Source organism: Python bivittatus, unplaced genomic scaffold, assembly GCF_059951505.1.
Source record: "Python bivittatus isolate LINGU-HERP-01145 unplaced genomic scaffold, Pbiv_v1 ctg000340_np1212, whole genome shotgun sequence".
NCBI classification, from domain to species: domain Eukaryota; kingdom Metazoa; phylum Chordata; class Lepidosauria; order Squamata; family Pythonidae; genus Python; species Python bivittatus.
This window is the reverse complement of record NW_028277056.1, coordinates 20,522,459-20,549,665: the sequence shown is the minus strand read 5'-3', so window position 1 is coordinate 20,549,665 and position 27,207 is coordinate 20,522,459. Positions and strand designations below refer to the sequence as shown.

Below are 27,207 nucleotides of genomic sequence, written 5' to 3'. Positions count from 1 at the left end.
AGATTTAAAAAAAAAAAACACTCTCTGGTAGATCATATTTGGCCAAAGACTCTCATGTGGTATACAGCAGATTTCTACGTGCAACAATCTGTATTTCTTGAAAGGTACCAAACTTAGCTATCCAATATTACTATAAAGACACTTTATTGAGCATCAGCTGCAGGAAATCATCCAGCTTATGAGTCTGTTATGGGCTTTAAAGCAAACTGAAACATGAAGGATGGGGAGTTTACTCTTATCTTCCTCATGGCCTCATCAAGTCTTTTCTTCTTCTCTTAGAAATTCCTGTGGAGAAATACCGCTCTTATTTTCTCATGTTTTGTCTATTCATTAACGTTCAGTTCCCTTTGATGCATACTATAATAAAAAAAAAATGGGGGGTTGGGAAGGATTAAACATTTGGCTTCAGGCTAGTTGGCTGATGGCCAGGTCATTATGAGAAAGAGAGACTGAGAAGTAATTCACCAACTGGTGAATGAATGGGATATTCATTGCTGTTGGCAACTCTGTGAGTCTGACGTTCTTTTGGGCTGACCCAGGGGCTCTGGCACAACTAGTTTCAGTCAATGAACAAATTCTTAGGATAATAATTGCTAGGACAATTATTTTTAAACATGAAAAAAACTGATCTTGCAAGTAAACAAAGCATATAAAGATAACTTTGCATATCAATGCAGTAAACTGTTTTCAAGAACTTAATAGGTCACTCAAACAGGACTTATAATTCTTGATCCTTTTGGACAGAGGAAAATACATGTGAGAAACTTGTCAGAGGAATCAATTTGATATACTTTCTTTCTAAAGTAGCATATTTTTTTCCATCCACTCTTTCCAGAAATTTGTGTCCTTCTTATAAACATAAGATAGATTAAACTGAAGAATATGCTTTTATGGGTCTAAAACAAATTTGCCATTTATTTCTACAGGAGCAGGTTGGTAAGATTTGCCCAAACTGGCTGTGCCTTGGCTAAATAGTTGCATTAAATGATTCTGCTCTTTCTGAAGTCCAAAAACTTTACTTAAAAACCCCCACTGTTTATGAGAGATGAAAGCTGCCCATGTTTTTTTTGCAAACACTCTGATTCCCAAAGAATTGGAGCTCCTGCTATGTCCTTTATCATTACCGGAAAATAATGAAATGGAAAAAAAGTAATGAAAATAATCAATAGGTTACCTCAAAGTAACTTGATTATATCAGACTAGAAGTTTGCAATCCATTTGCTTTCCTATAAGTAAAAATATTCCTCTGTACAAAGGAATTCTATATTTTGTTTTTATAATTCATTGGGTAGCAGAACATTATAAGCAAGGATCTACTAGTTGGACTTCTGCTTTCCCAGTCCCTTGCCATTGGCCATTCCTACTAGGACTCTTAGAAATTGACGTACAAAACATCAGAATGGCACTAGATTTCTGCCCTGGTCTAATAGATCATCACTTGGGTCAGTGTTTCTCAACCTTAGTAACTTTAAGATGTGTGGACTTATGGATATCCACTATTGAAGCCTTCTCTTATCCAATAACATATACAAAGGAACAAACAGTTAGATATACTGAGATATTGAATGAAAAGGGTGAACTTAAAACTATGCAAGCGTTGGAAGAACAAGGTATAAAAATGAATTGGTTTTCATATTTGCAAATACAATCTAGATTTGATAAAGATTTTAAAGCAGAAGGCATTTATGATAAGCTGACTGTTCTAGATAAAATTTTGATGGGTACTGATGAAAAGGTGATTAAAAAACTTTATGGACATTTACTAGAATTTAAAATGGAGGAAGAACAGGTCAAAGAAACAGTGATTGCATGGGGGAAAAATTTTGGATATGGAATTGATTTAGAGAAGTGGCAAAAACTATGGTCTCAAAACTATAAAATGACAATGTCAACTGCATATAAAGAAAACTTGTATAAGATGTTTTACAGGTGGCATTTACCCCCAGCGAGGATCGCGAGAATGTGTAAGAACAAGTCCGATAAATGTTGGAAGTGTCATCAGATACCTGGCTCATATTACCATATGTGGTGGACATGTTCAGAAGCCAAAAGATATTGGATTAAAATCCACACATGGTTGGAAAAAATGACAAAATAACACATAGACTTTAAACCAGAGACATTTTTACTGGGAATTATACCGGAAACATACAGTAAAGAATTGAAATATCTGATTGTAAATGTTTTGACAGCGGCTAGAATTGTATTTGCTAAGAATTGGAAAAATGAAAAAGTACCTATGCAGGAGGAAGTTATTAAGAAAATTATGGAATGTGCTGAGATGAGTAAATTGACATTTGAAATTAGAGAGCAAGAAGACAAACAATTTTATATGATATGGGATTTGTTTTATCAATGGTTGGACGAAAAGATACAGTAATGTAATAGATTAGGAAATTATATAATAGAAACTTGATAAACTGATATAAATTACTATATATATATATATATATATATATATATAAATAATCAATGGACAAAAATGACAAATCTTATAATGAAAGCTGGTGTTATAGACTAGTCACAAATGATTAATAATTGATACTGATAAATATATAAATATACGTTGGATAGATAACATGAGAATCTATATAAATGGTGAGTGAAGACTATGAAAAGATGGCACAAATGATTGGTAACTGGCTGAAACACGGTTTAAGATGGAAGATGGTTTTTATGTTTTTTATGTTCTTGTTTGTTTATGTATGTTTGTGTTTGCTGTAAAAAATAAAAAACTTTAAAAAAAAAGATATGTGGACTTCAACTCCTAGAATTCTGGGAGTTGAAGTCCACATATCTTAAAGTTGCTAAGGTTGAGAAACATTGACTTAGACAATGAAAACTAGTCTTAAATTAATACAAATGGATTAAAGCAGAAACCATGTACTTTGTCCTGCAATTTCATTGAAGGAAGGAAGGAAAAGTAACTCTGTGCACGGGCTGAAACTGGAAAGAAAACAACGTGCAAAGGAATTTATAATTAGAAATATGACTCATAATAGCCAGCTATGTCTTCAGAGGAAATGACTTTCCCAAAACCTTCGATGCCTTCATTTCAACTTCTGCCTTACTCATTTTCTTTTTTTATCGTTTAGGAGCAAGCTATGATATTAACACATGCTTATTATCAGATTGAGAGAAGAAAACAGAGTGGACTCAGCCTCAGGGTTCATCCCCAGGCTCTCAGAAAGCAGGAGAGCAATAATTTCTACATTCCAATTTACTCTCCAGCAAGGGACACCATTAACCTAAATAAAAGAGAACATGATGTGTTTTTCTTTCCAGCTGCAGTACAAATCCATATATTTTCCCATCACGGTCTCTTCCCTGTGAACTGAAGTTGAATCCAAGGAAGCCAAACCCTCGGAAGAGAACGATTTGGAAGAAGCCAGATAAAAAGCAGCAGTGAGAAATCATTCAGTTTTGGAAATAAGGATTTAAAAAAAAATGTGCTAGATTTTGAGATATACAATCATAAAACTTGTAAAAAATTGCTGCATTTATGCCTGCTTCATATTGCTAATCAAGAACAATCATGCCTGGTGAAAGAAAAATGGCCCAGGATGTCCTCAGGTAAATTTATCTAACCACTATTGAATATCAAGGTGTATCTGGATTTATAAAAATCATCTAATGTTACTTCCTTCTTTTCAAAGGAAAAAAATGTGAAAAATTCAAAACAATTAGTTTTTCTATAAAATCAAGTCATTCCTCTTCTATTGTTTGAAGCAGCTTTGTGTTATTTTATTCCTGCTAGCATTCTCTCCAGAAATAACGTGTTGTAAATCATTATAAGAAAGGTCTTTGAAAAGCTGTGAGTTATTACTAAAGATAGGTCAAAATGGCAGATGTCCACAGAGTTACCAAAAGTCAGACCTGATTTGATGACTTACTATCATGCAATTAGCTTGATTCCATAGTGAAGGCCTTTTTTCCTAGCAGGGTTTAATTTCTATTGCATAAATGTTTCATTATACAGTGAAACCTCAATTTAGTAGGCATTGATACAACAGATTTTGCATTCAGTGGACCACATTTCTGCAGTGATTTGTGTCATTTGTATAATTATGTCATTGGTATAGACATACATAAGTTGCTTCATCTGTGTAATTATTCAGCTGATACAAATAGCTGGGATGTTATATTTTCATATTTAACAGACATTCAAGACACCTTTGTCCCCAACCAGTCTGTTAAAGAGGACTGAATGTGCCACAAATATGTCAACCCTTTAGGACTCTCCATGTTGAAGGGATGTTATTTTTCACCTGAAGTCATTTATAAAGCTTTGCAAGTCAACTGCATCTGCAGGGGGAGCAAGTGATATCATGCATATTGAGATATCATTGTGCAAATGATGCAAATGATGTATTTTACATCATTTGTTTCATGATGCAACAGATGCAAATTATAAAATTCATGTCATCTTATCACTGTGGCTTCTACTTAGAGTCTATGTTGATAACATGATTCCTTTCATTTTCATATGATATAAATAATTCCATTGGCAAGTAAATTTTTGCTTGCCAATGGAATTAAGTAACAGTATATTTATATGATGTATAAGCTTATATGAAGGGGGCTGTGTAAATATGTTAAAGAGAAACAACCTATCTTTGGATAAGCCCAAATGTTTGACATCAGTTACTCCTTAAAATTCAATTAAAAACTGGTGTATCATTTGAAGGGATGTTGCTTGGATAGTTCTGTCTGACAGATTTAGAGTGATAAAACCAAGGATCCTTATTATACTAATTCATATTATACTGACAAAAACCTGGATTCATAGCGAACTTGCAAAATGTGCATATATTAATATTGTTTTCTTTCCAAGAGCTAAAAATATATATTATGTAGATATTCCATGACTGTATCAACATCTTATTAATAAAATAGCGGAGGACTGCCAGTTTGATCAGAATAGTACAGTAGTTTTAAATTCTTTTTTTCCCATGGCATAAAGAGCAGCCTGAAGAAATTTTGATTTGGAAATTGGCAAGCCTCTTCCAGCATGCTACTCTGATCAAAATGTCATTCCTCATGGCTGTGTGTCCTTAAAAACGTAAGCAGTGTAATCAGAGATTTTCCATACAACAGAGAACTGAGTAGCAGTCTAGGATTAAAATAAAAATTGGGCACAGAAACTGGAATTTATTATGTAGGATCATGGGGAGTGGGAAACAGGACCTATAGAATGGGCATTCTTCTGTCTTATGATCACCATTCTTTTCTATACATGTACAAGCAATGTGCTCTCATGTCATTTTTCTCCATTTTGGCAACTAGAAATTTATGGCTCACACCCCACCTCTCTGCTGAAAACAAAATCAGTATTTCATTACATTTTTGGCTTAGCCAAAAAATAATGGCTTACAAGCCACCATGGCTGGTTTTATACAGCACATTGAGTCATAATAAACGATGTAATGGTTCAGCACAGTATATGAACCAAAGCAGGATTCAACATTCTCTGTATGAATAATCTATAATATACAGTAAAACCTTGATTTACCACAACACTAAGGGTCAGTTGCTGTCAAATTAGAATTTATGTCATTTATAATAACATTGTGTGCTTATTTACATAACTGACAAATGGCATTATTTGCGATAAAACCTCAATTTACAAACCTTCACTTAAACCATGATTTAATAGACATTAGTCTATCTAATGGGATTGAAGCCTGCCACGAGTTCTTTTTTAAACTGTACCTAATTAGATTGACCCAGACTCAAGAAAGACACAAAAGCACTGGACCCTGGACAGGTGGTTTCTTTATATCTCCCTATAAGGGATGGGGAGATGTTTTATTTTGTAAGAGCAAACATATAAAAGTGATATGCAAGTGCTTTGCTTGCTATGCTACTATACTTCTCTTCCTCTCTTTTGGACCATCCACTCCTTCTGAAGGAAAAGCACCTTCTTTTATTTGGCTGCTGTACTATTTGCTGGTGGCTGCAGAGCTTCCAAAACACACATCCCCTCCATTCTCCTTCGACACCTTTGTCAAGGTTGCAGCTTTATTGGCAACTCTGCTGTGCTGACGCTGGGGAGAAGGCTCATATGGGAGGGGATGAAGGCAGCACAGATGCCTACAATTTCACTAAGCAGCCTGCTCCTCCACAAAGCCCAAACGACTAGAAATTTATGGTTCACGCCCCATCTCTCTAATTATCCCACCCTTCTAATGAACGCAGAACGTGAGAATAGTTTTGCTTATTTGGTCTAAAGTGCATCTTAGTCCCGCATTTTGTTACTCATACTTATCAGCCAAATGCTTCTGGGATGTTTGCAAACACCTCCACTGTTTTCCCCCTGCAATCAGAGGCATCCACAGAATTGAGCGCTTTCATCAAGATGACAGAATGACACGTTACACAGTTGTGATGCAAGGACCATTCCTTCCGTACATGTGTGCATGTAACATCACAACCTATTTATAGAAGGGTTAGGGCTGGCATTCCTCCAGTGCAACTCTGCTTTCTAATTTGCCACCCCCTCCCCCCATGATCCCCTCTAGTTGCCTCTCCCTGCAACTACATTTGGAGACGCGCTACCACCAAAGTAATGTGTATGCAGTACTCAGGGGAATGCTTTCTATTCATAATAAGCAACTAACAATATATAGTTACTGCATGACACTAAGGAATGGAATATTCAGACCAGAGGCAACATTCTTATGAGGAATAAACAGCAACTATAAGTTTTTAATTTGATTACACTTCAAAGACTTAAATGACCGGTAACATGTTTCAACTGTGCATCAGAATTCAATTGTCACTTGTGCCCTGCCCTTAATAGGCGAACCAGGATTTGACTTCAAAAGCTGTTCAAGAGAAACTCGGGAAGTATAAGACATTCATACAGAGCACAAGCCTTGCATGCAGATTAATCATGGACATCTTCAATTTTCAGCATGGGAGACCACCTCTACAAACTGCAATCCCCCCTCCACCTTCTAGCAGTTGCCAGCACTCTTCTTGAACTACTGATTTTGGTTTCCTGCCCCCTTGAGATTCAGAAAATAGTAAAAACTATTGTAAGCCTGAAGTAGGCTGAACACTGGTGTTTTTAAAGTTAGGAATAACTACAACACCCTCCTCTGCCATACCCCCCAAAGAAAATCCAGCCCAGCCCTCATGCAGGATGCAAATCCATTGCTGCTTTGCCCATTGGTGCCCTTAATCTCCCCCAAAACATTAACTGTAGCCACCAAAAGGGAACCATCAACTTCTAGTGTACAGGGTATATCCCTACCTGGACCCTCCAGGTATGTTTTACTTCAACTCCTAGAAAGCAGAGGTGGTATGGCTATGCAGGTAAGGATTCTAGGAGATGACCAACACATCTAGAGGGCACCATGTTAGAGAAGGATCAGGAAGCCAGTAATAAGGAAAATCTGCCTGTGCTTGAAAGCAATCTCACTGTATGTCAGTACAAGGCAAGCTAGGATCAGCCATGTGTCAGAATAATAAAATTTGCCTACGCGTTGTAATGCTAGAATGGAAGGATACCAGATTTTTCCTCTTTTTCCTGAACTCTAGAGAGTTCTTTACAGAGAAATGAAGTTTCCATTCTCTATTTTACATTACTAAGTCAGCAATGAATAACTGCTATATTCTCAGTGGTCTGCAAATGTGTATTACGTTGCACAGATTGATTCAATATGAATATCTCGCTGTATAATCTCTGAGCTCAGACATAGTTGTAGCATGAGGTGCAAAACCAAAGAGAATGCCAGCTCACCTCATTCTTTTAAATATCTTCAAACTAGGCCCTATCCATCTTTTTAACTTTTTTTCCCCTCCTGCTTTGGACATTGTTTCCACACCAGTGACATAGGGTCACTTTTTAAGAACCTGAACAAATTTATCCCAAAGCTGGTAGATGTTTATCTATACTTTTCATCCTATGAATATTACTACTTCAGGGCATTAAGATATGCTTTCACCAATTTAACCGACTGATGCTTTTAAACTGAAATACAAGCATCAACATTTTCAGGTGTTTCACATTATTCTGAGACACTTGAAAGTATTGATTTGTTAAAGAAGACTCCTGAGAATACCATGGACAGCCGAGAAAACAAAGAAATGGATATCAAACACATCAACCCAAATTCTCACTCAAGGCACAAATGACCAGGTCAAATTATCCTGCTTTGGACATATTATGCAAAGACTGGAGAAGACTCTGGTGCTGGGAAAGGTGGAAGGAAAGAGAAGAAGAGGACAACCAGCAGCAAAGAGGATGGACTCAGTTGCAGTGGTGATGGGTGCACTGTTGAAGACCCAAAGGACCAGGCTAGGGACAGATTGTTATGGAGAAAATCTACCTATGTGGTTACTAAGAATCAGCGCCATCTTGATGGCTCATAATCAAATCAATCACATTATTTTAATGTTTAACATTCTTTGTATATCCAGAATATTAAAAAAATACTGATAAATGTGAACGTTAGCCTATCAATATTTAATCTAGCATATGTACAGAGGCTAACCAAATGTTTCTGTGAGTCCATAAACAGGACAATGACGATATAATCTGCTTGTAGTTTTCCAGTAGCGTATTTGGTATATACAGTGGTACCTCGGGTCACAAACACTTCTGTTCACGAACAATTCGGTTCACGAACAGCACCGTTCGCAAAATTTTGCTTCCGTTCACGAACTCCGCATCGGGTGATGAACAGGATCCGCGGCCATTTTCCCTGCTGTGACACGTGGTCGTGGCTTCCTGTAGGGAGGGTGACTCTCCCTCCAAACAATAACCGCCTCCCCACCCGCCTTCCTGTCCTCCACGCCAGAAGTCGCCTCAAGCAAGGTTAGTGTTCTCTCTCTTCATACTGTACTTTGTTTCATATTTTTGTGGTTTAAAAAAAAATACATATGGTTCAGAACGGATTAACCGTATTTACACTGAACCTTATTGGAAAATTTGATTCGGGTCGCGGAACGAATTAAGTTCGTGACCCGAGGTACCACTGTATAGTATTCAGCAGTGCAGTGTTCTTGAATCTGAAGGCTGCGTATAGCTATTTCAATCTATGGCATAATACTGAATAATATAGAGATATTTTGGGATTTAAATAGCGACTTAAATCATCATTAAAATCCTCCATTCCTATGTGCATGAAATATTTAAAACAATGGCATTAAAAATCCATTAGAGGGCATAAAAACTTGGATTAGACATAAACAACTGAAAGAAGGACATTACTTATTATAGTATGAAAAGTTCCATAACAGCATTGCATTATTTCACATTCAGATGTGGTTGCTGAGTCACTGGCATTTTCCTGCCGACACTGCAGAACCTTAACTGCTGCAGCTGTAGGTCCCTTGCTGCAGTACAGAGTCTCTTGCATTAGTCAGCCCCAATTATTTGTTCAGATTTATGCAAACCTTCTCCTGGCTCCTTCTAATCTGTTTCTTTATAGTTCTGCCCAGTAACACTTGCTGCTGATTACTGCTATGTGAGGTGGTCCCCGTTAAATGCAAACAGCCCTAGTCATTGAGAATCAAAGTTATTGCAAACTCCCAAAAAAGGTCATTGGTCTCTTTGGATTTATGCTAAAGCCCACAAAATTGCACTGTACTTGGCTGCAGTTCTTGGTAGTGGTTCAAGATAGTGATTCAATACAGGTTTTTTTCCCCACCATATTGGTCATAGAAGCTAATTTAAACCAGTCTTAAAGGAGCAACTCATCAAATGAATGGGGGAGTGAAATGCTATACTTCGGGGGGCGGGGGGAGGGAATCCATAAAATGGCATGAAGGGATAGGAAAGAGGAAAAGTAATTTTTCTTTTTTAAAATTCTAGAGTAGCAATTCAAACTTTCTGTGACTGCACCTACTGCACTAAACCATGGTTTATAAACCACAATGATTAGATTGAGGGAGACTGTTACACCCTAACTAAATCACAATTGACCCCATCCTGCTATCGTTGCAGCAGCAATGGGATAGCTGATATTTTAGCATTGAAGTTCCTGCACTCTGCCAGCTGTGCTGCTGCTGATGGAATTTTGGCATGCCATTTATTCCACAATTTTCACCTGCTGAAATGCTGCTAGGCAACACTTAAATAAAACAGGAGCTGCAAAAGATGAGTGATTGGTTTGCTTTCCAGGCAATCACTCAGCAGAATATATGACTGGGGCTATAACAGTCATCTGTGTATGGGTGCAGATAGAGATACAGTCACACTTTCATTGTACAGTAGTTGTTCTTACTGCTAAAATGCCAAGCTCAATAACAAGGGTTAGGCTTAAGATATCAGTCCCAAGTAGATACCTATGCTGCATTTCATTTAATCAATCAATCAATCAATCAATCAATAGTTCAATACTAGTTCAACTATTTGAAATATGTTCTCCCTGAGAGAAGAATAAGTACAGTGATTCATATGTTAGCACTCTTTATAAACACCATGTTAAAATTTATGAATCCAAGCAGGCATTTCCTACAATCTATATGCTAACAAAGATACCTTTGATCAATGTATTATTATTTAAAATGTTAATTGATCTATAACATTATCTAAGCCCTAATGCAGCTTGTTTTTGGCTGAGAATGTGATCCCAATCCCTTGTGGTTTGAAAAGCATGCTTTATGGCAGGGTTTTTCTGCTGGCTGGGGAATTCTGGGAGTTGAAGTCCACACATTTTAAAGTTGGTAAGGTTGAGAAACCCTGCTTTAGTGACTAGGGGTTTATACTGACTAGGGGGTTAGTAAACCCAGCAAACTGGTTTATTCCACAAACTAGGGTTTTACATAATGCATAGATCAATTTGTTTAATGATTTTTAGGTTTTGTGAACAGCTGCCATTACCAAGTTCTACCAAGATTGACTGATAACCGGATACAGATTTCATTCTAAGAATGCTCAACCGCTGTCTACAAATTATTGGTGCTGTTATCTCCAAACTGCCAATCTCCTGCTCTGAAAAGTGAAAACAGATGCTCAAATCAGATGCCATAAGTGTCCTTCTTTCTTGCAAAACAGCTCATTCACATTTGATACTATCTCAGGTCAGAAAAGGAAATGGATTGGCAAGAAGAGATACAGGCACCAGTTTTCACCATGTTCAGAAATTTCGCATAGGAAATTGTGACACTTCTAGTGTAGTACCCTGAGATAGTGGCTGAGCTAAAAGAGAAGTTGTGGTTCATTCATTCTTGATTGGGGAAGTTACCCTCAACAACTTGGCCAGAGGCGTGATCAATTAGTATCTTCTCAGCTAAACAGAAAGCTAAGCATAAGCAATGCAGCAATTTTCTTGGCCTACTTCATTTCCTTACCATTGAGAGACTGGTTAGGAACTGAAGATTAGGCAATAACCTTTTTATAAACTCCAAAACTTCTTTTATTCAAGGGAAGCATGAACTGCATGGTGACTTATGCTCCTAATCAATCTCACTGCAGTTTATATGAATTTCTTCATTACTAACTTGAAAAAATCCACCTTAGAAAATGCCATTCCATTTCCTTAAATTCCCTTGTGGATATACATATTAAGAAAGGTTATTATGTCAGTTGTGTGGAAATTATTTTACTGGAAGAGGTTTCAAGTGTAACAATATAAAACTTTCTTAATTAAAAAACTTAAGCTCTAAATGGATAATGAAACTAATCTTGTTTTTGTAAAAATAACGACAAATGAAATTTTACAATTTTTAAAATTGATTTTGGAAACTCTTGACATTTTGATATTGAGCAGACTCAATAACTTAAAATGCTACTTTTACCTCTAATTCTATTGGTATTTTAACACTGTATATTAGCATTCTTTACATTCTATTATTTCAGATTACAAATAAAAGATTAAGTTTTTTACTACAGTATATAAATGAGTTTTAAGAAATTACTATTGAGGAATGTTTCCATTTTCCTTTTGGAAATGCAAGATACTATTTGCGATATATTTAAAATTATGGGGGCTCAATCTTTTTCAGATATAATTGACTGGATATTTATTTCCATGAAGCCCAATACATGCTTAGAAACAGTGGCTAAAAGTTTGAAATTACGTACTATTCATTAAGTAGTATGACCCAAGGTACAATAGCTTATAGTCTGATCAATTATTTGGTTTGCTTGCAATTTTAATTCTTACTAATAAGAATTATTATATAAAAACAACTTATGACATTTTATTTATTCTTTCCTTTCTTTCCCTTTGTGTTTTGACTTTCTAATTCCTAAGTCTATGAGTGGTGATTGTCTTAATTTTATTCTTCTGTAAGACTCAAAATAGTGGAATAATGATAGAAAATAGTCTAGAACCTCAGTTTCTGTTGTCATATGTTGAAATCAAAGCATTAGGGAATGGGCAGTTCATCACAACATTCCCACTTAGGCATAAGTTTTTAGGTGCAAAAAATGGCTCCAAGTATGTAAGGAAGTACAGCATGAATATAAATATACTATTTGAGATGTGCATAGGCTTTCAGAGATGTAGTGTTTCTAGACTTCAGTTTCATCATTTGTTTCTTTAATAGGTACACTGCAGATCTGACAGAATTGAATATAAATCCAAAGCTGCTCCTTTAAAACGACATAGCAAGGGAAACCTTACTGAAAATAATACTTATTCTGAGTAGACTTCTAGCAGCTGATTTTTGCATGCTATACAGTGTGTTTAATTGATACGTTTGAGTTGAAAGACTCCCAAGGTGAGAACATACTGTATTTGACAAATTCTAAAAGCAAAAATAAAGAAATGGTTTTAAACCTGTGGAGTTCGGTTCACACCGCACTGAGCGAGAAGCAGCCCTCTTTTGCACTAGGAAGAAGTGAATTTAGTTTTGAGAAAAGAGGCGCAAGGCCCTTTCCCCGCTGGCTCCGAAAGGCGGTTCTCTGCATTTGCTGCGAGCTGAGTGAGCGCAATGCGGTGCGGAGAAGGGGCCTTTTGTCTACCTGATGGAGAAAACAGCTCAGTAAATGCACCTTTTTCATTCAGAAAACCACGGCCACGCAAGAAGAGGCATTCGTGTACCCACTCTCGCTGGCCAGGAGTCACACAATGGTGGGGGGGAAATGGGCGAGTGACTGGCAAACTGTACGGAGGCTCGGGGCGGGGGGTGCGTCACGACACCTCGCGGTCAGGATTCCGCAACGTTTTGCACCCAGCGAGACGGGGCTGTGTAAACCCTGCAGCTGTCGCCCGCCGAAAGCAGCGCCGCCCGCCCGCCGGCCCCTTCCTTTCTTTCTTTCTGCCCCGGCCGCCGTCCGCTTGACCGTCTGCCGTTCGGGCTGGGGCAGCGCCGGGCAGCGGCTCCCGCGCCCTTCCTCCATCGGATCCCACCCCTCCTGCAGAGACTCTCCGCCCTCCCTCTGCCGTCGGCGTCCGTCCGTCCTCTTAGGGCGGTCTCTCCTCTTCCCCATGTGCGGAACCGGCGGCGGCGCGGCGCGGCGCGGCGCTGGGCGGAGGAGGCGGAGGGCGCGAGGCCTGCCTGATGCTGCGGCTGCCGGATTGCAAGCCTCCCTCCGGATAGGCGGGCGCGGCGGCGACTTCCAACGGCCTGCCCCTCACGGAAAGGAGGCTCGGCCCGCGAGGGAGGCCGGCGAAGGAGCCTGGAAGGGCATGTGAGTGAGGCTGGGCGGCGCGCGCGGGGCTCCCCTTTGGTTGCGGGCACGTTCCAGGCGCCCCGGGCGGCAGCTCGTCTCTGCCCGGCGAGGATGGCGCTGCAGCTCCCTGCGGAACGGGGGGGGAGGGGGGGAGGCTGCTGGAACGTGGGAACGGCCGTTACCCGGCTACAGTGGGAACATGTTTGCTCGAGAGGAAGTCCTATTTTGGAAGCGTGGCTCGTTTCATAGCCTCGGGCTCTCCATCTCCTGCGGCAGGATCCCAAAACCGGGTGCCGCCGCCTCTGGCTCCTCGGCTTGGTGACGTGAGCTTACACAGTCACGGTGACGGTGGGTCTAATTGCCGAGCTTGCTCTTTGAACCGTTGCTTGCCCAGTCCCCTTCGGCTGTTTGGGCATTAAACTGTCGTAATGCTGTCCGGGGGTTAAGGCAAGTTAAGCACCTCTGGAAGCGCCACGTTACGGATGGGGTATAGGTGGGTATCTGCATTGAACGTTTCCATGCGTCGCAAGGTATAGATTCGAGCCCAAGAACGCACCCCGGTATAAATATGCTGGGTTTTAGGGTGGCCCAGAGGTCTTCTGGTATCTCTGTACCTTCTTTCCCAGTGACCTAGTTTCTTTAAGAGGAACGCAAGCACAGTAGTGGTAAGGAGTATATGTGGGTCTCTCACATTTTAAATCCTGGTGTGACATGCCCACGCCCTCATCTGCATTGTTCCTCAGCTGACAGAGCTACTCCTGGCACTCTACCATTCCCCTCCTAGGGATGCTTCTGCGGACTGGAGAAAAGAATAAATGTAAACTCCCGGAGAATAAGAGAGAAATGATGATCCTTATAGAGCGGAAAGGGCGCCCAATAGGTTTGAAAGAAAGTAAGAGTGGCGGAGAAATATCTCTGGTGTTTGTAATGCCAGAGGAACTTGGAATGAATGAGAAATAGTTGAAAGATGATAAAATTGAATGGGCTGATTCACAGCCACACAGCAAGGGATTATTTATTTGCAGTATTTATATCCCATCTTTCCTATGAGAGCTCAAGGTGACATATAAATAACGTCCTCTTGCTTCTCCTCAACAACCTCTGAAAGTGGGGCTGTGTAGTGCAGAGGTGCAAATACAACTCTTTAAAGCAGTTGTGTTTTTTTTCTAGGATCGTGTGCTAGCTGCCACATGATCCTGGGAAAAGATGTGGCTGCTTTAAAGGGTTTCAGATAGGTACTGTGTTTGAACCCTGTGTACACCATAGCACCTGCTTGGAACAGAATCTGAACCCACTGTACCACCCTGCTAGGAAATAAGTAGAAAAATAAATCCGGCCCAAAGTAATCTAGTGAGTTTCAAAGTTTGTGGGTAAACTTACACTCGGTTCACTGTGCCACGCTGGCTTTGGATTACAATGATAGCTTGCAGTTGAATTTCCCATGTAAATATATTACAGTTTCCCCCTATTATTAGTATTTTATTACATTTTCCCCACATAACAGCAGTTTGAAAACTTGGCGGACCTATCATATATGTGTGTGTGTGTGTGTGTGTGTGTGTGTGACTGTGCATGTGTGTATCATTTTTATGTATGCCTTGATGTTCTGAAAGGCAAGTTTTGGGATCAGTGTAAACTTGAGGCAAATGCACTTATAATCTTTGAAACAAACAAATTCCCAAATACCCACAGTATATAATGCTAGGCTGTCTTGATTCCTATTTTCTGTACATGCTACAGATAAATGTGAAATGTGTTCCATTCAAATGTGGTAATGCTGCTCAAAATAGCCCCTTAGTAATTATTCTACTAATCCTCATTAGTATTGGCCACTATTCCTTCACTTTCACTGCTGTTGCAGTGGTTATTTTTTTCTTCTCTTGTTTATTTTGCTTCTTTCTCATCATAGTAATCATTGGACTTTTCTTTAATACTGAATCCCTTATTTTGACTGTCTGAAGATGTTGGTCATATTGTAGACTTGTAAATAACTTCAACAGGTTGTCAATTTTTTAATAGCTTGCTGAGGTGTTTTAAGAAAAACAACTTGCTCCTTATCTCCTGCAGTTGGTTGCTTCATTTCTTTCAGTGCTGGGCGTGGAAATTAATGTTTTCCTTTCATAACGGGCCACAAGAATTTTTTCTGTTAGGCGCAGAAGACCAGCATTCTATTTCCCTTCTGTTAGCCCACTCAGCTACCTGCATAGAATTCCTTGTTACCTATAGCTGCAAGCAAGTGATTAAATAAAAAGTTTTCTTATTAGCCCATACAGTTTAGACCTTTGTGAAGAGTTAGGAGAGAGATCTTTTGGCTGCAGTTCAGTTTACAGAAAATTGAGGAGAAATAAATAAAATATAAGAATTACTAAACAGGAGATAGGGCACGAGACTTTAAAAGAGCAAACACCATAATTATTTAGAATATATCCTTGGTGTGCCATATTTAAAATTATGGGATATAGTTATTGCTGTAATAATTATTGGATATATTATCACTTGCCCCATCTCAGAAAGGATTGTGCAGAACTGAAGGACATACAAAATGGGCAAATATGGTTATAATAGGGTTGGAATATAGTCCCTGCAAAGAAAGTTAAAAAATATAGAAAATATTTGCTTAGTAAACAAACAAGTGAAGAGATAGATGTCTCTACAGATATTAAATTATCTATTTCAGAATTAGAAATAGAGGATTTTTTTTAAAATAGGTATATAGATAAACCTTATAATTATTGATAAGTTCTGAGAAAGATAACAAAAGCAGTGTCCAGAACAAAATCCAATCATTCCTCAGTCAGAGATATCCACTTTATCAAACCACTTAATAACTGGAACATGGTCTGATATAACATTTTGTCCATTTCTCTGTCCTTTCCATACTCTGACAGCGTATATGCTAAAATTTGAAAGAAACAGAGAAGTATGTTGTATTATTATCTCATAAACTTAAAATACATGGACATTCATTGCAGTTGAATGTAACTGGCTTCAGAACAGATGAAAATAAATACTTTTTTAAACCTAGTTCATACTTAAAATTTACTACTATAAATAATAGTAACCAGGACTTTTGTTGGGATTTAAAATCCTAGCAAATTATAAAGATAAGGTATATCCATGGATATTAATATGAATGCAATATACACTAAATAGCAGAAACCCAATTTATGGACTTTGCAGAGGGTTTGGGAAGCTTATAAATGTGATTTGTTCAGATTGCTGTATTTGGCAAGCCTTTCTAGGAGATTTGGCAGATAGCTAACACATCATGATATATGATACCACCCTACTATCTAGGCTTTTTATTGCTGCTTTATTTTTATTGTTAATTTATTTCTTCATTGTCGATTCAGGTCAGCCACAGTGACTGTTCTTCATAATTATGTGGGTTGCAGAACTTTTGAGGTACCTTATTCAACAAACGTGGGAGCCATAAAGGAGTTAATTTATCCTGAGACAGGTTTTCCAGTAGCTGAGCAGTGTCTGTTCTACCAGGGAAGAGAGGTAAGGCTCCTGCTGGAAATAGTGTTCCTGGCATCGCTGAAATTACTATCTTGCTTAAGAGCAGACGACGATGATGATCTTATTCAATTTATATCTTACTTTCCTGCCTGGGGCACACAGTAATCTGCAGAAAAATAACTAAAATATCAATTGGCCTAAACATATGTTAATATAATGCTGAATGTACCAAAGCTTTGGAATTGGACTGTTTATCAGGAATCATTGTCTAAAAGAATTACATTAAGAAATTGGGAAAGGGATATTATTCCAGATGTCAAGGTATGATTGTCGGAAATGTGTGATCTGTCTGTTTTGAAAAAGGCAATATTTTCTACTAATGAAAGGATAGAGCAATATGTGTTACTATGGCAGAGATTCTGTGATATCTTACAATAATGTCTTGTATTGTTCATATTACAGTAGTGAATTCATTGTAAACCAGTGACTATTGATTTTAATTTTAAAAAATCCTTTAAGATTAAAGGTTGATATATTACACTAATAAAGAATAGATAGTGATTTTTGCAAGCAGGGAAAGGTGGGGGTCAGGAAGATGAAAGTAACATTGAGATGCAAGCCTTGGACACCCAAAGGGGCAGACCTGCAGATGCTAATAGAAATGCATTTTCATTGGCTTGACATTGCAAAGTCTACTCAAAGTTTATCATGGGATAATAATTTTCTAAATAAACTTTATGCTCTTGATTTTGGACAATAAGTGTCTAAATAATTTGAGTCCCACATGCTTGTTTTGTGTGTGTGTGTGTGTGGATGGGTATGATATCAAACTCTTGCGATATCCAACAGCAGCAAGACTGCAAAGGGAATTTCACTGCTCTAGGTGGGTTTGATGAACCTGGCGATGAACCTGGTTATGTACAGGCTGTGCCCTAAGCGTCAGGCATCTGTGCAGGCAGATGAGTTCTCCAACCAAGCAGTAGAGTCTTAAGACTGCTGGGCAGAGAAAGGTGCTGGTTGTCCTTTGGGTAGCATTCTCCAAAGACTTTGGGGGAGAGGTGCAGAAGGAGGCTGGCCTTTTCCCTCAGCAGCCCCTTGAGGACATTCCGGAGGTCTGCCTTGTACAGCCCTTCATGTCTGACAGACATGATTGCCATCCCAGCAAGTCCATCAGGGAATTGCTGGGAGTCTGGTTTTCCCCAACTCCAAGGGCTAGCCTTCTCACCAGAGTGGAACTGCCACTTTTCATTCACCCTAATTGACAAAGTTTGGTAGCAGGAGCCTGGCCAACCTGGGGTGTCAAGGTACTCTTGACTACAGTGTGCCATGGAGGGTCCTTGATTGGAAGCTTAGTTCTTGCAGCTGTGGCACCAGCAGTCTCTGGTGCTGCAAATTTAGTGAGGACTGTGCTCTTCTTCTGGCAGGAATCCCTGGGGGTCCTTTCCACCCTACAGTGGTACTCAGCAGTATGTTGGGGCTGTTGCAGGAGCTACTGTTACATGCACAAAAGCTGTTGGAGGAGAACCCCAATGGTTGGATCCTATGTATTGCCCAATTCAGCACCAGTACCTTGGCAAAGGCCGTTTACATCCATGTGGAAAATTGAGGATCCTGACTTAATTTATTGCCTTGGTGCACACCTAACACTAAGCCCGAATTGAGGGCTTGGATGAATCTATTCAGATTTCTCATTGGGGAAGAGGGGACTTCTGCCAAGTGTAGTTTCACTTCCCTTTGTTGTTACTTTGTAGTTAAAACCAATTATTGCCCATTGTATAAAAACAGCTGTTAAAAATTCTGTAGGTATCAACTGTACTAAACTTTGTGCTAAACAATATTTCTGCTTCATATGTAAGAACAAATATAACCTGAAATTTCTTGGGACTGCATGGGAGACGAGATGGGCAGGGAATGTTCAGAGGTTGGCCAATATATTTGTGAAACTGGGTACTGACAATTCTGGTATACTAATGGAACTATTTGTTGCTTCATAACATATGCAATAAAAGTTCAGTACTTTTCTTACCAGCATACAATATTCTATACCCCAATGATTTTTTGAGGTGATGTTTGATAACTCTAGCCATTTATTGATTGGTATCATATAAGGTAATTAACTTTTGATGCATATTTAGGAATCTATGACATTAAAAAACACTCTTTTCCTTATAGTTATTGGATTATGTCAAGGTTGGGGATCTTCAGTCTTCTCAGAATCATGTATTTCTAAATCTTTCGTCCAAGGGCCTGAAAGGAGGAGGTATAGTAAATCATAATATGCTATCCATTCATTTCTTTACCTGTTCATCTTTCCTTTTTCATGTTTTTTCTATTATTACACCTCTGTATTTTTAAAAACCAAATTATTCTAATGAAAAAAATTAGGGTAGACATTCTTGTGTATCATCAATGAAGTTTATTTATATAGTAATTTGATGTAGAAATACATCTCTTTCAAATTCTAGCAGTAGCTTTACTCTGTTTCAGGAGTGTGTGTTAAATTTGATACTGCTGTTCATATGTAACATCGTACCAGAACAATCTTTGCCATAACCAGTATTAAATTTTCAGGTCCCCTTATGAAAGTAGTTGTGCTATAAGTGTTTATGAGACTGGATTTGTACATCAGATAAACCATAATGTGCAAAGGTGAACCATGGTTTGTTTTAGGATAGTAAACTAGTTTGAGGCCAGAGTTATATTGGCTTACTGATTGCATCTATAGCTTAGCAAGTTATATGAGCACTTACATTTGTGGTTATGCACTCACGCACCAGCCTATTCCTGTGCTTTGCCAAGACCTTTAATCAATCCACAGAGATACAAATGCAATTTCAATTAAAAAGGAAGGAATACAAGTCAGGACTTGACAAAATAAGCTGCAGATATAGTACTCATTTGTAATGTTACTTGTTTCTGGTGTTTTGAGAAACCATGGCTTTACAGGTTGAAGCTTTCTGTAATGACTGCAGATGTTACCATGCAGTGTTTTTGTGCAGCTTTCAAGTTTTGGGGAGAGGTTTGCACTGGCTTTCCATTTTAAAACGTATCTGGTTTGGTATCTCTATTTTTAATTCTCACAATATTTCTGATATAATGTTGCTCTAGAGAGATGTGGAAAACTAAGATGAGGTCTTCCATTTACTTGGCTTTGATTCAGGATGCTGTTTCCTGCATTGTGCCACGGATTGGTTCCACTGACCTAGGGAGTGCTCACGAGATTGCATTTTGCTAAGGAACCTCTTACTATGGAACTGGATTTGGGATTTAAAGTTTTATATCTTTATAACTTTAATAATCTTAAAGATTAACATCTCTTGTCCAGATTATTCAACAACATTCTTGTAAGTTTCCAAGGCATATTATGTGAGCTGACCAAATGTAAGTTTTCAGAATGAAAAAAAAAAAAAAGTGTATATTCACATACAGATAGTTTTCGACCTATGACCATTCAGTCAGCGGCTGTTCCAAGTTATGATGGCGCTGAATGAATGGTAGCTACAACCCCCATGATCACATGATTGCCATTTGCAACTGAAAGTCAGTGGGGAAGCTGTCAGGGAAGGTTGCAAGATGCTGGGGTAAGTCTCCCCCACCTGCGCACCCTCCCCAGCCCCTCTGTGCTTGCGCCAGCCATTCACACACCCTCCCTGACCCAAGCAGTGCCTCTTGCATACCCTCCCTGACCTGCATGGTGCCTCTCTCATACTCTTGTGCACCCTCCCTGACCTGCATGCCTTTTGCACATCCTCTCCAACCCATGCAGTGCCTCTTACACACACCCTCGCACCCTCCATGATCCACCTGGCACTTCTCGTGCACTCCCTTGCTGACCCTGACCCACACATCGCCTCTCATGCATCCTCACGCACCCTCACCAACCTGTGTGGTGGCTCTTGTGCACCCCTTCCCCCTTCGTGCCCCCTCCCTGATCTGATGTGCCCCTCACACTCCCTCCCTGACCTATGTGGCACCTCTTAAGCACCCCCTCACATTCGTGTGCATCCTCCCCAACCCTTGCACACACTTCCTGTCCCCCATGCACCCCCTCGCTCCTTCCCCCACCTGGCAGCAACCCCTTATCTGCCTGTGGGTCTGGGACTTGCAATGTCCAGTCGACTTACTTTGGTTGTGGGAAGCCAACAGTAAGCTGCCTCACCTAACAACTGTGGGATTCAGTTAACGACAACAACTGGGACTGCAGAGATTGCTGTCGCTAAGCGATGCGGTTGTACTTTACAACTGCATTGCTTAGTGATGGAAATTCTGGTCCAATTGCCATCATAAGTCGAGGACTATCTGTATTCAGAGTTTGGGTTGCTATTACAGAACATTTATATAGTACAGCATCAGTTCTGTGATGAATGACTGAAACCAGAAGCGTTCAGTTCAGTTTTATAAAAGAGAAGCTGAAATACTGAAAATGACAACTGAAAATGCATCATGATTTTAACATCACGGGCAAGAGCCAGAGCAAGGCTGACTGAAAAGAGGAGGCAAACTTTGGCAAATGTTAACTTTAAACTTCTACAAAAACTATCATTACATATATAATAGAGGCCATTGTTTTAAAAAGACTTTTCATTTCTAAATAAGAGGAATTCACATCATATCTTATTTAGTTGCAGTATTCAACTAACCAGATTTTGTTTGAAATCTCTGGTGGTTATTACTATTTACTTGATTTTTAACCTGCCTATCTGCTTCTGGTAAGTGAAATTAAGCTGTTACTGTGAGTCCTCCTGTAAACATTTGAAACCAATTCTGTAATGAAGAAGTGCATTTTCCAGTGTTCTCAATTATAGGAGTAGATATCAGTTTTTCTTCTTTTGTGTTAGGTCGCTTTGGACAAACCACTCCTCCTCTTGTCGATTTTCTTAAAGATATTTTAAGAAGATACCCAGAAGGAGGGCAAATTCTTAAGGTAATTAAAACTATTGTAGCTGTATAATATTAGTTTGATGTTTTATTAGTTATCTAACTTTGCCACTTTCTAGCTTTTTTATTTCCAAGAAATTGTAGTGAAATGAGTGTGGACTAAAGGATATTAGGTTTAGAGTTCAGACATAATACTAGATGGTAGTTAAATAAATTAAAAAAAAAAGTCTAGAAATAATGCTAAAAGGGCCAGAGAGCCTGAGAATTACTCCCGTTCTTTTCCATCATGATAAATCATGGTGTATTGTGATACTAGAGCAAATTCACTAACTACACAGATGCAGATCCTGAATGAAATAAAAGTGTGCACCCCAAATAGATATATAAATATATTTCCCCCCACAGAAGTAGCTATTATTTGCTTACCTAAAATTGGGTAATAAGCTTTTATAACAGTTTTAAGAATCATATCTAATTTGTCATGTGAAGGGTATTGTTTCACTTATGAATGCTTAATTTACATATAGAGGCATGTGAATGTTTAATTTACATGTAGAAGCAGAATTATGAAAGTAAACAGCCTTTTTCCAGTCCTAAGTTTTTGGCTAAGAAACAGAAGAATTCGAAGTGCTGGTAAGAAAATATTTAATCCAGTTTGTGGCAAAGAGGGAGAAGGAAGGCAGTGCCAGCACTGACCTTCCATCAGGTTTTGCTTCATCTAAGGATTTATATAAGGTTGTGGTTAATTGACAGATTAAGATCCTTAAACTGGTTCTTACTGAATAGCCCATACCTGTTATTTGTCATCCCAGAGGGCAGGATACAGGAAAGCAAATTCCAGTTGGATGTTGCAAAACATTTTCTAGCAGTAAGATCAGTTTAATAGTGGAACCAGTTATCTGGAGTGATTTTGGCAGCAATCCTGGTAGAAGGGGTTTTTGTTCACGCATGTACATCTTCAGACGATGAGGGGAAGCCCTCATGGTATCTACACCAGTGTTTTTCAACCTTGACAACTTTAAGATGTGTGGACTTCAATTCCCGGAATTCCCTAGCCAGCTGGCTTGATGCCAAGTTTGAAAAACACTGATCTACACTAAGTCTTCAAGAGGATGTGGGGGCTCTTTTCTTTGAGGGGGGGTTTCAATGGTTGCTTTGTAAAGCATCCCTCTAAACGCTTTGCTTAGCCCTAGTGGACAAATATTTGTTGTGGATATTTTCATTCAGGTCATGCTGCATGGAGCATGGTGTTTGATTCAGTGGCCTGATTGCCCTTTCAATTCTATCATTCGTTAATTCTGTGATTCATAATTAAGTTCCTGAATATTCTTCTTTTCCTTGTCCTGTGCAGTTCCTTTCCCATTTATAACTTTTTTGTTTACATCATAAGATTGAGATCAGGGACTATCTTTTTTCAACCTGTAAACTGCCTTGCATTTCCAATTCCAAATCAATCAATTAATCAGTCAGTCATTAATCTGAGCTAAAGTATTTTCCAAAAATGTCATCACCACCTTTGACAAAAGAGGTACCAGTTTGTAATTTTAATACAATTTTTAGTGTAACTGTGTTTTGCAACGTTCCTTCTTAACTTTTGTTCCTGTGTCATGTATGTAATACTGTAATCAACTAAGCTTTGGATTAATATGATTTAAAGTATTTTAACATAACATTTGTTCCATTCTGTTTCCAGGAATTAATTCAGAATGCAGAAGATGCCGGAGCCACAGAAGTTAGGTTCCTCTATGATGAAACTCAGTATGGAACAGAGAGCCTCTGGTCTAAAGACATGGCTCAGTACCAGGGTAAGATCTCTTTTTCAGCTCTACTTTCATTTCTGAATTATTTGTTTTCTTGTAACATCATAGCAAACTGGTAAAATTCCGTATGTGGAATGGCCCTGCCTGTGTAAAGATAGTAATATTGAAACACAAATTCATATTCTGTTGTATTTTAATTTCTGTCAAGACATACATAAAGAGCTAGTAACATCTCTTCTAACCCCATTTCCGGGACAGACAGAAGACTCTTATGTTGGGTTTTTACTGGCAGGTAAGGAACCCAAAGTATCTCACCATTGCAAAGTTTGCTTTCATAGTTTGTAAAACTCACACATTGTTGAAAGCAAAATAGTGCAAGCACGATTGTACATTTTTACCTGATGCCTTATTTTACATTCTATTTTGTAGGTTGTGTTTTGTAGGTTTTGTTTGGTAAGTCTTATTTAGTCTGGGTTGCTGACTTGCAATAAAGAATTTTATTGGATTTGATAATGGCAAACTGAGAAACATAGTGAAACTGTTTATTTTTGCTGCTATTCTTTCAGGAATACTTACTGATGTGTAATCCAGTTATACCAATTTATTTCTAAAAGTAACCTAATAAGGTGCCCACTATTAGCTAATTGATTGGTTCTAAGCAAAACCATGTAAATTACTGGATGGAATCACACACTGTGCTAAACAAAATATGTTTATTTGATTTGGCCTAGGGCAGTCTGTAACTCTAGCCAGTGTGGTTCATAAACAAGGATTTATCCCTTAATGTTTTGTATGAGTCCAGCCAATTATGTTTTAGTTGGGAAACCATAGTTAAGTCAACCATACCATAGCGTGATATCTGAACTAGGTACATGAAATCCTCATACAGACATGTGTGTGTGGGGGTGTGTGTGCACACTGGATTAGAGAGTTAGCTGGGATCAAAATTCATTTACCTCAGTTTTTCAATTTTAAGTAATTTTATTTCTAGAAGTCAAAATACCTATGCTGTACTGGCTGGTAAGATAATATTTTTGAGTTTACTTTGCTGTTTCCCCTTCAGGTCCTGCACTTTATGTTTACAACAATGCTGTTTTCACTCCTGAGGATTGGCATGGCATTCAAGAGATAGCAAGGAGCAGAAAGAAAGATGATCCACTCAAAGTGGGAAGATTTGGAATTGGTTTTAATTCAGTCTACCACATTACTGGTATCTGCAGTTATGTTTTTGAATTTAGAATTAACATTAAGTTCATGATGGGCAGGTATATTATCTGTGTATGCATTGGGATTTGCCATTTATTTTTTAAAAAATAAGTTTGTTTTAACACAAATTTAGTAGGAAAAAGCTGTCCATCAGTAGGTCTCTTTAAAATGTATTCTGGACAGAGTGACTTTACAAGATGTCTAGTGGACCATTGGAAGACTTGAAAAGCCAGATTAGGGATATATTATCATGAAGAAAATCTATCTGTGTGGTTGCTAGTAGTCGACACTGACCTGATGGCACATAATTAAAAAGAAAAGGGGGAAATATAGACTCTGAGTTGTTTCATCATCCTTACAGTTCTTAATTTTAATGTATGTGTGTGACTTCTATATTGTTAGACTTCAAAGTGTTTATTTTTGTTCTAAATGAAGACATCTAAGTACACATTTCTGGTTTTATCTTGTAGATGTCCCTAGTATATTCAGTGGTGACCAAATTGGAATGTTGGACCCTCATCAAAAACTTTTTGGACCCTCTGAATCAGGCCAGTGTTGGAATTTAAAAGATGACATCAAAGAAATCAATGAACTAACAGACCAGTTTACACCGTTTATTGGTATGTTTGGAAGCACGAAGGAAACCTTCAAAAATGGGCACTTCCCTGGCACATTTTTTCGTTTTCCTCTTCGCCAGCAACCTTCCCAGCTGAGTAGCAATCTATACAACAAGGAAAAAGTTCTAGAATTGTTTGATTCATTCAGAGCAGATGCCGATACAGTTCTTTTATTCCTTAAAAGTGTGCAAGATGTCTCCTTACATGTTAGGGAAGCTGATGGAACTGAGCGGCTAATTTTTAGAGTTACAGCCAGTGAAACCAAGGCTTTAAAGCATGAAAGACCCAACTCTATCAAAATTTTGGGAAGTGCAATAAACCAATATTGTAAAGGCATTCCAAGTAATAGCATAACGTGTGTGACATACCATATAAATATAGTTTTAGAAGATGAAAGCATTAAAGACGCACAGAAGACATCTTGGTTGGTATGTAATAGTGTTGGAGGACGAGGAATATGTAATGAATTGGACTGCTTGGCTGATGACTTGAAATATATCCCAGCTATTGGAATAGCCATGTCTTTATCAAGCAGTGGAGAAGAAAAAGGAGCTGAGGCACAATTATCAGGAAGAGCTTTTTGTTTTCTTCCATTACCTCCTGGGGAGGAAAGTAAGACTGGCCTGCCGGTTCACATTAGTGGGTTTTTTGGTCTTACAGATAACAGAAGAAGTATAAAATGGCGAGAGCTTGATCAGTGGCGAGATCCAGCAGCTGTATGGAACGAACTTCTTGTGGCCAACGTGGTCCCTGAAGCCTACGCAACTTTGATCCTGGAAGCCATTAAGCAAATGGAAACAGAAAAAAATTCAGATTTTCCTTTGTCAGCTGAGCAAATTTACAGGTTGTGGCCACAAAAAAATACAACAAAAGTTCACTGGCAGCCAGTTATAGAACCTCTTCTGAAAAAGTTATTCCAGGACAAAGTTATTTATTCCACCAGTGGCAACTGGATAAAGGTGGAGGAGGTATATTTTTCCGAAATGGATGAGAGTTTGGAAACTACCCAAGCTGTGTTAAACTACCTTCAGGACTCAGGAAAAGAGGTTGCTAAAGTACCAGATAATATTGCTAATGCAGTTAATCTTATGATTTCGGGTACCAAAAAAGTGACTCCGGGTACAGTACGGCAGGTGTTAAGAAAATCTGGGCATAAAGGATCTGCTGATGAAAAACTTTGTATCCTAGAGTTTGTGCTTGGAGATGGAAATTATGGTGAACTTATTGGATTGGAGCTTCTGCCATTACAAGATGGGAGTTTTATTTCATTCTCTTCATTGGCATCAGATCAGGATGCAGTCTATATAACTTCAGAAAGTTACCCAAGGTATAATATGTTTTATAAATTATGTTCTAGAGATACACAGTTTTATTTAAATAACTGATAGTATTATTTAATTATAATGTTTCATAATTCAGTCTGCCTTCTTTACCAGCATCATTTGCTTGTGCAGACTGAAGAGAAAGCCTGGCACATGCCTTCAGCCCACTGGCCCCAAATTTTACTTGTACCTGCAACAGGAGAGAGGAGAATGATTTTTATAAGACCTTTGGCTTGGAAGGAGTAAGTCCCATCTCACTGCATACTAGTTATTATCTTGATTAGGTTCCCAAATGTGTTTACATAATAAAAACAAATTCTTTTTTCATAGTATCTAGTTTGGTTCTTGTTTCTCTTCCAAGTTTCTATTTTCACCATTTGAAGAATGGT

At 38.6% G+C, this 27,207-nt stretch overlaps 1 protein-coding gene across 1 annotated transcript in view; it reads left to right on the top strand.

The window, feature by feature from the left end:
• Positions 1-13,353: 13,353 nt before the first annotated feature.
• SACS (sacsin molecular chaperone) overlaps positions 13,354-27,207 on the top strand; it is a 30,712-nt gene continuing 16,858 nt past the window's right edge. The window contains exons 1-7 of the mRNA XM_088140675.1: positions 13,354-13,591; positions 16,927-17,077; positions 19,208-19,295; positions 21,874-21,959; positions 23,607-23,718; positions 24,737-24,883; positions 25,350-26,823. Coding sequence (XP_087996801.1) covers positions 13,389-13,591; positions 16,927-17,077; positions 19,208-19,295; positions 21,874-21,959; positions 23,607-23,718; positions 24,737-24,883; positions 25,350-26,823 — 2,261 coding nt within the window. The 5' untranslated portion in view covers positions 13,354-13,388. The remainder of the gene's footprint in view (positions 13,592-16,926; positions 17,078-19,207; positions 19,296-21,873; positions 21,960-23,606; positions 23,719-24,736; positions 24,884-25,349; positions 26,824-27,207) is intronic.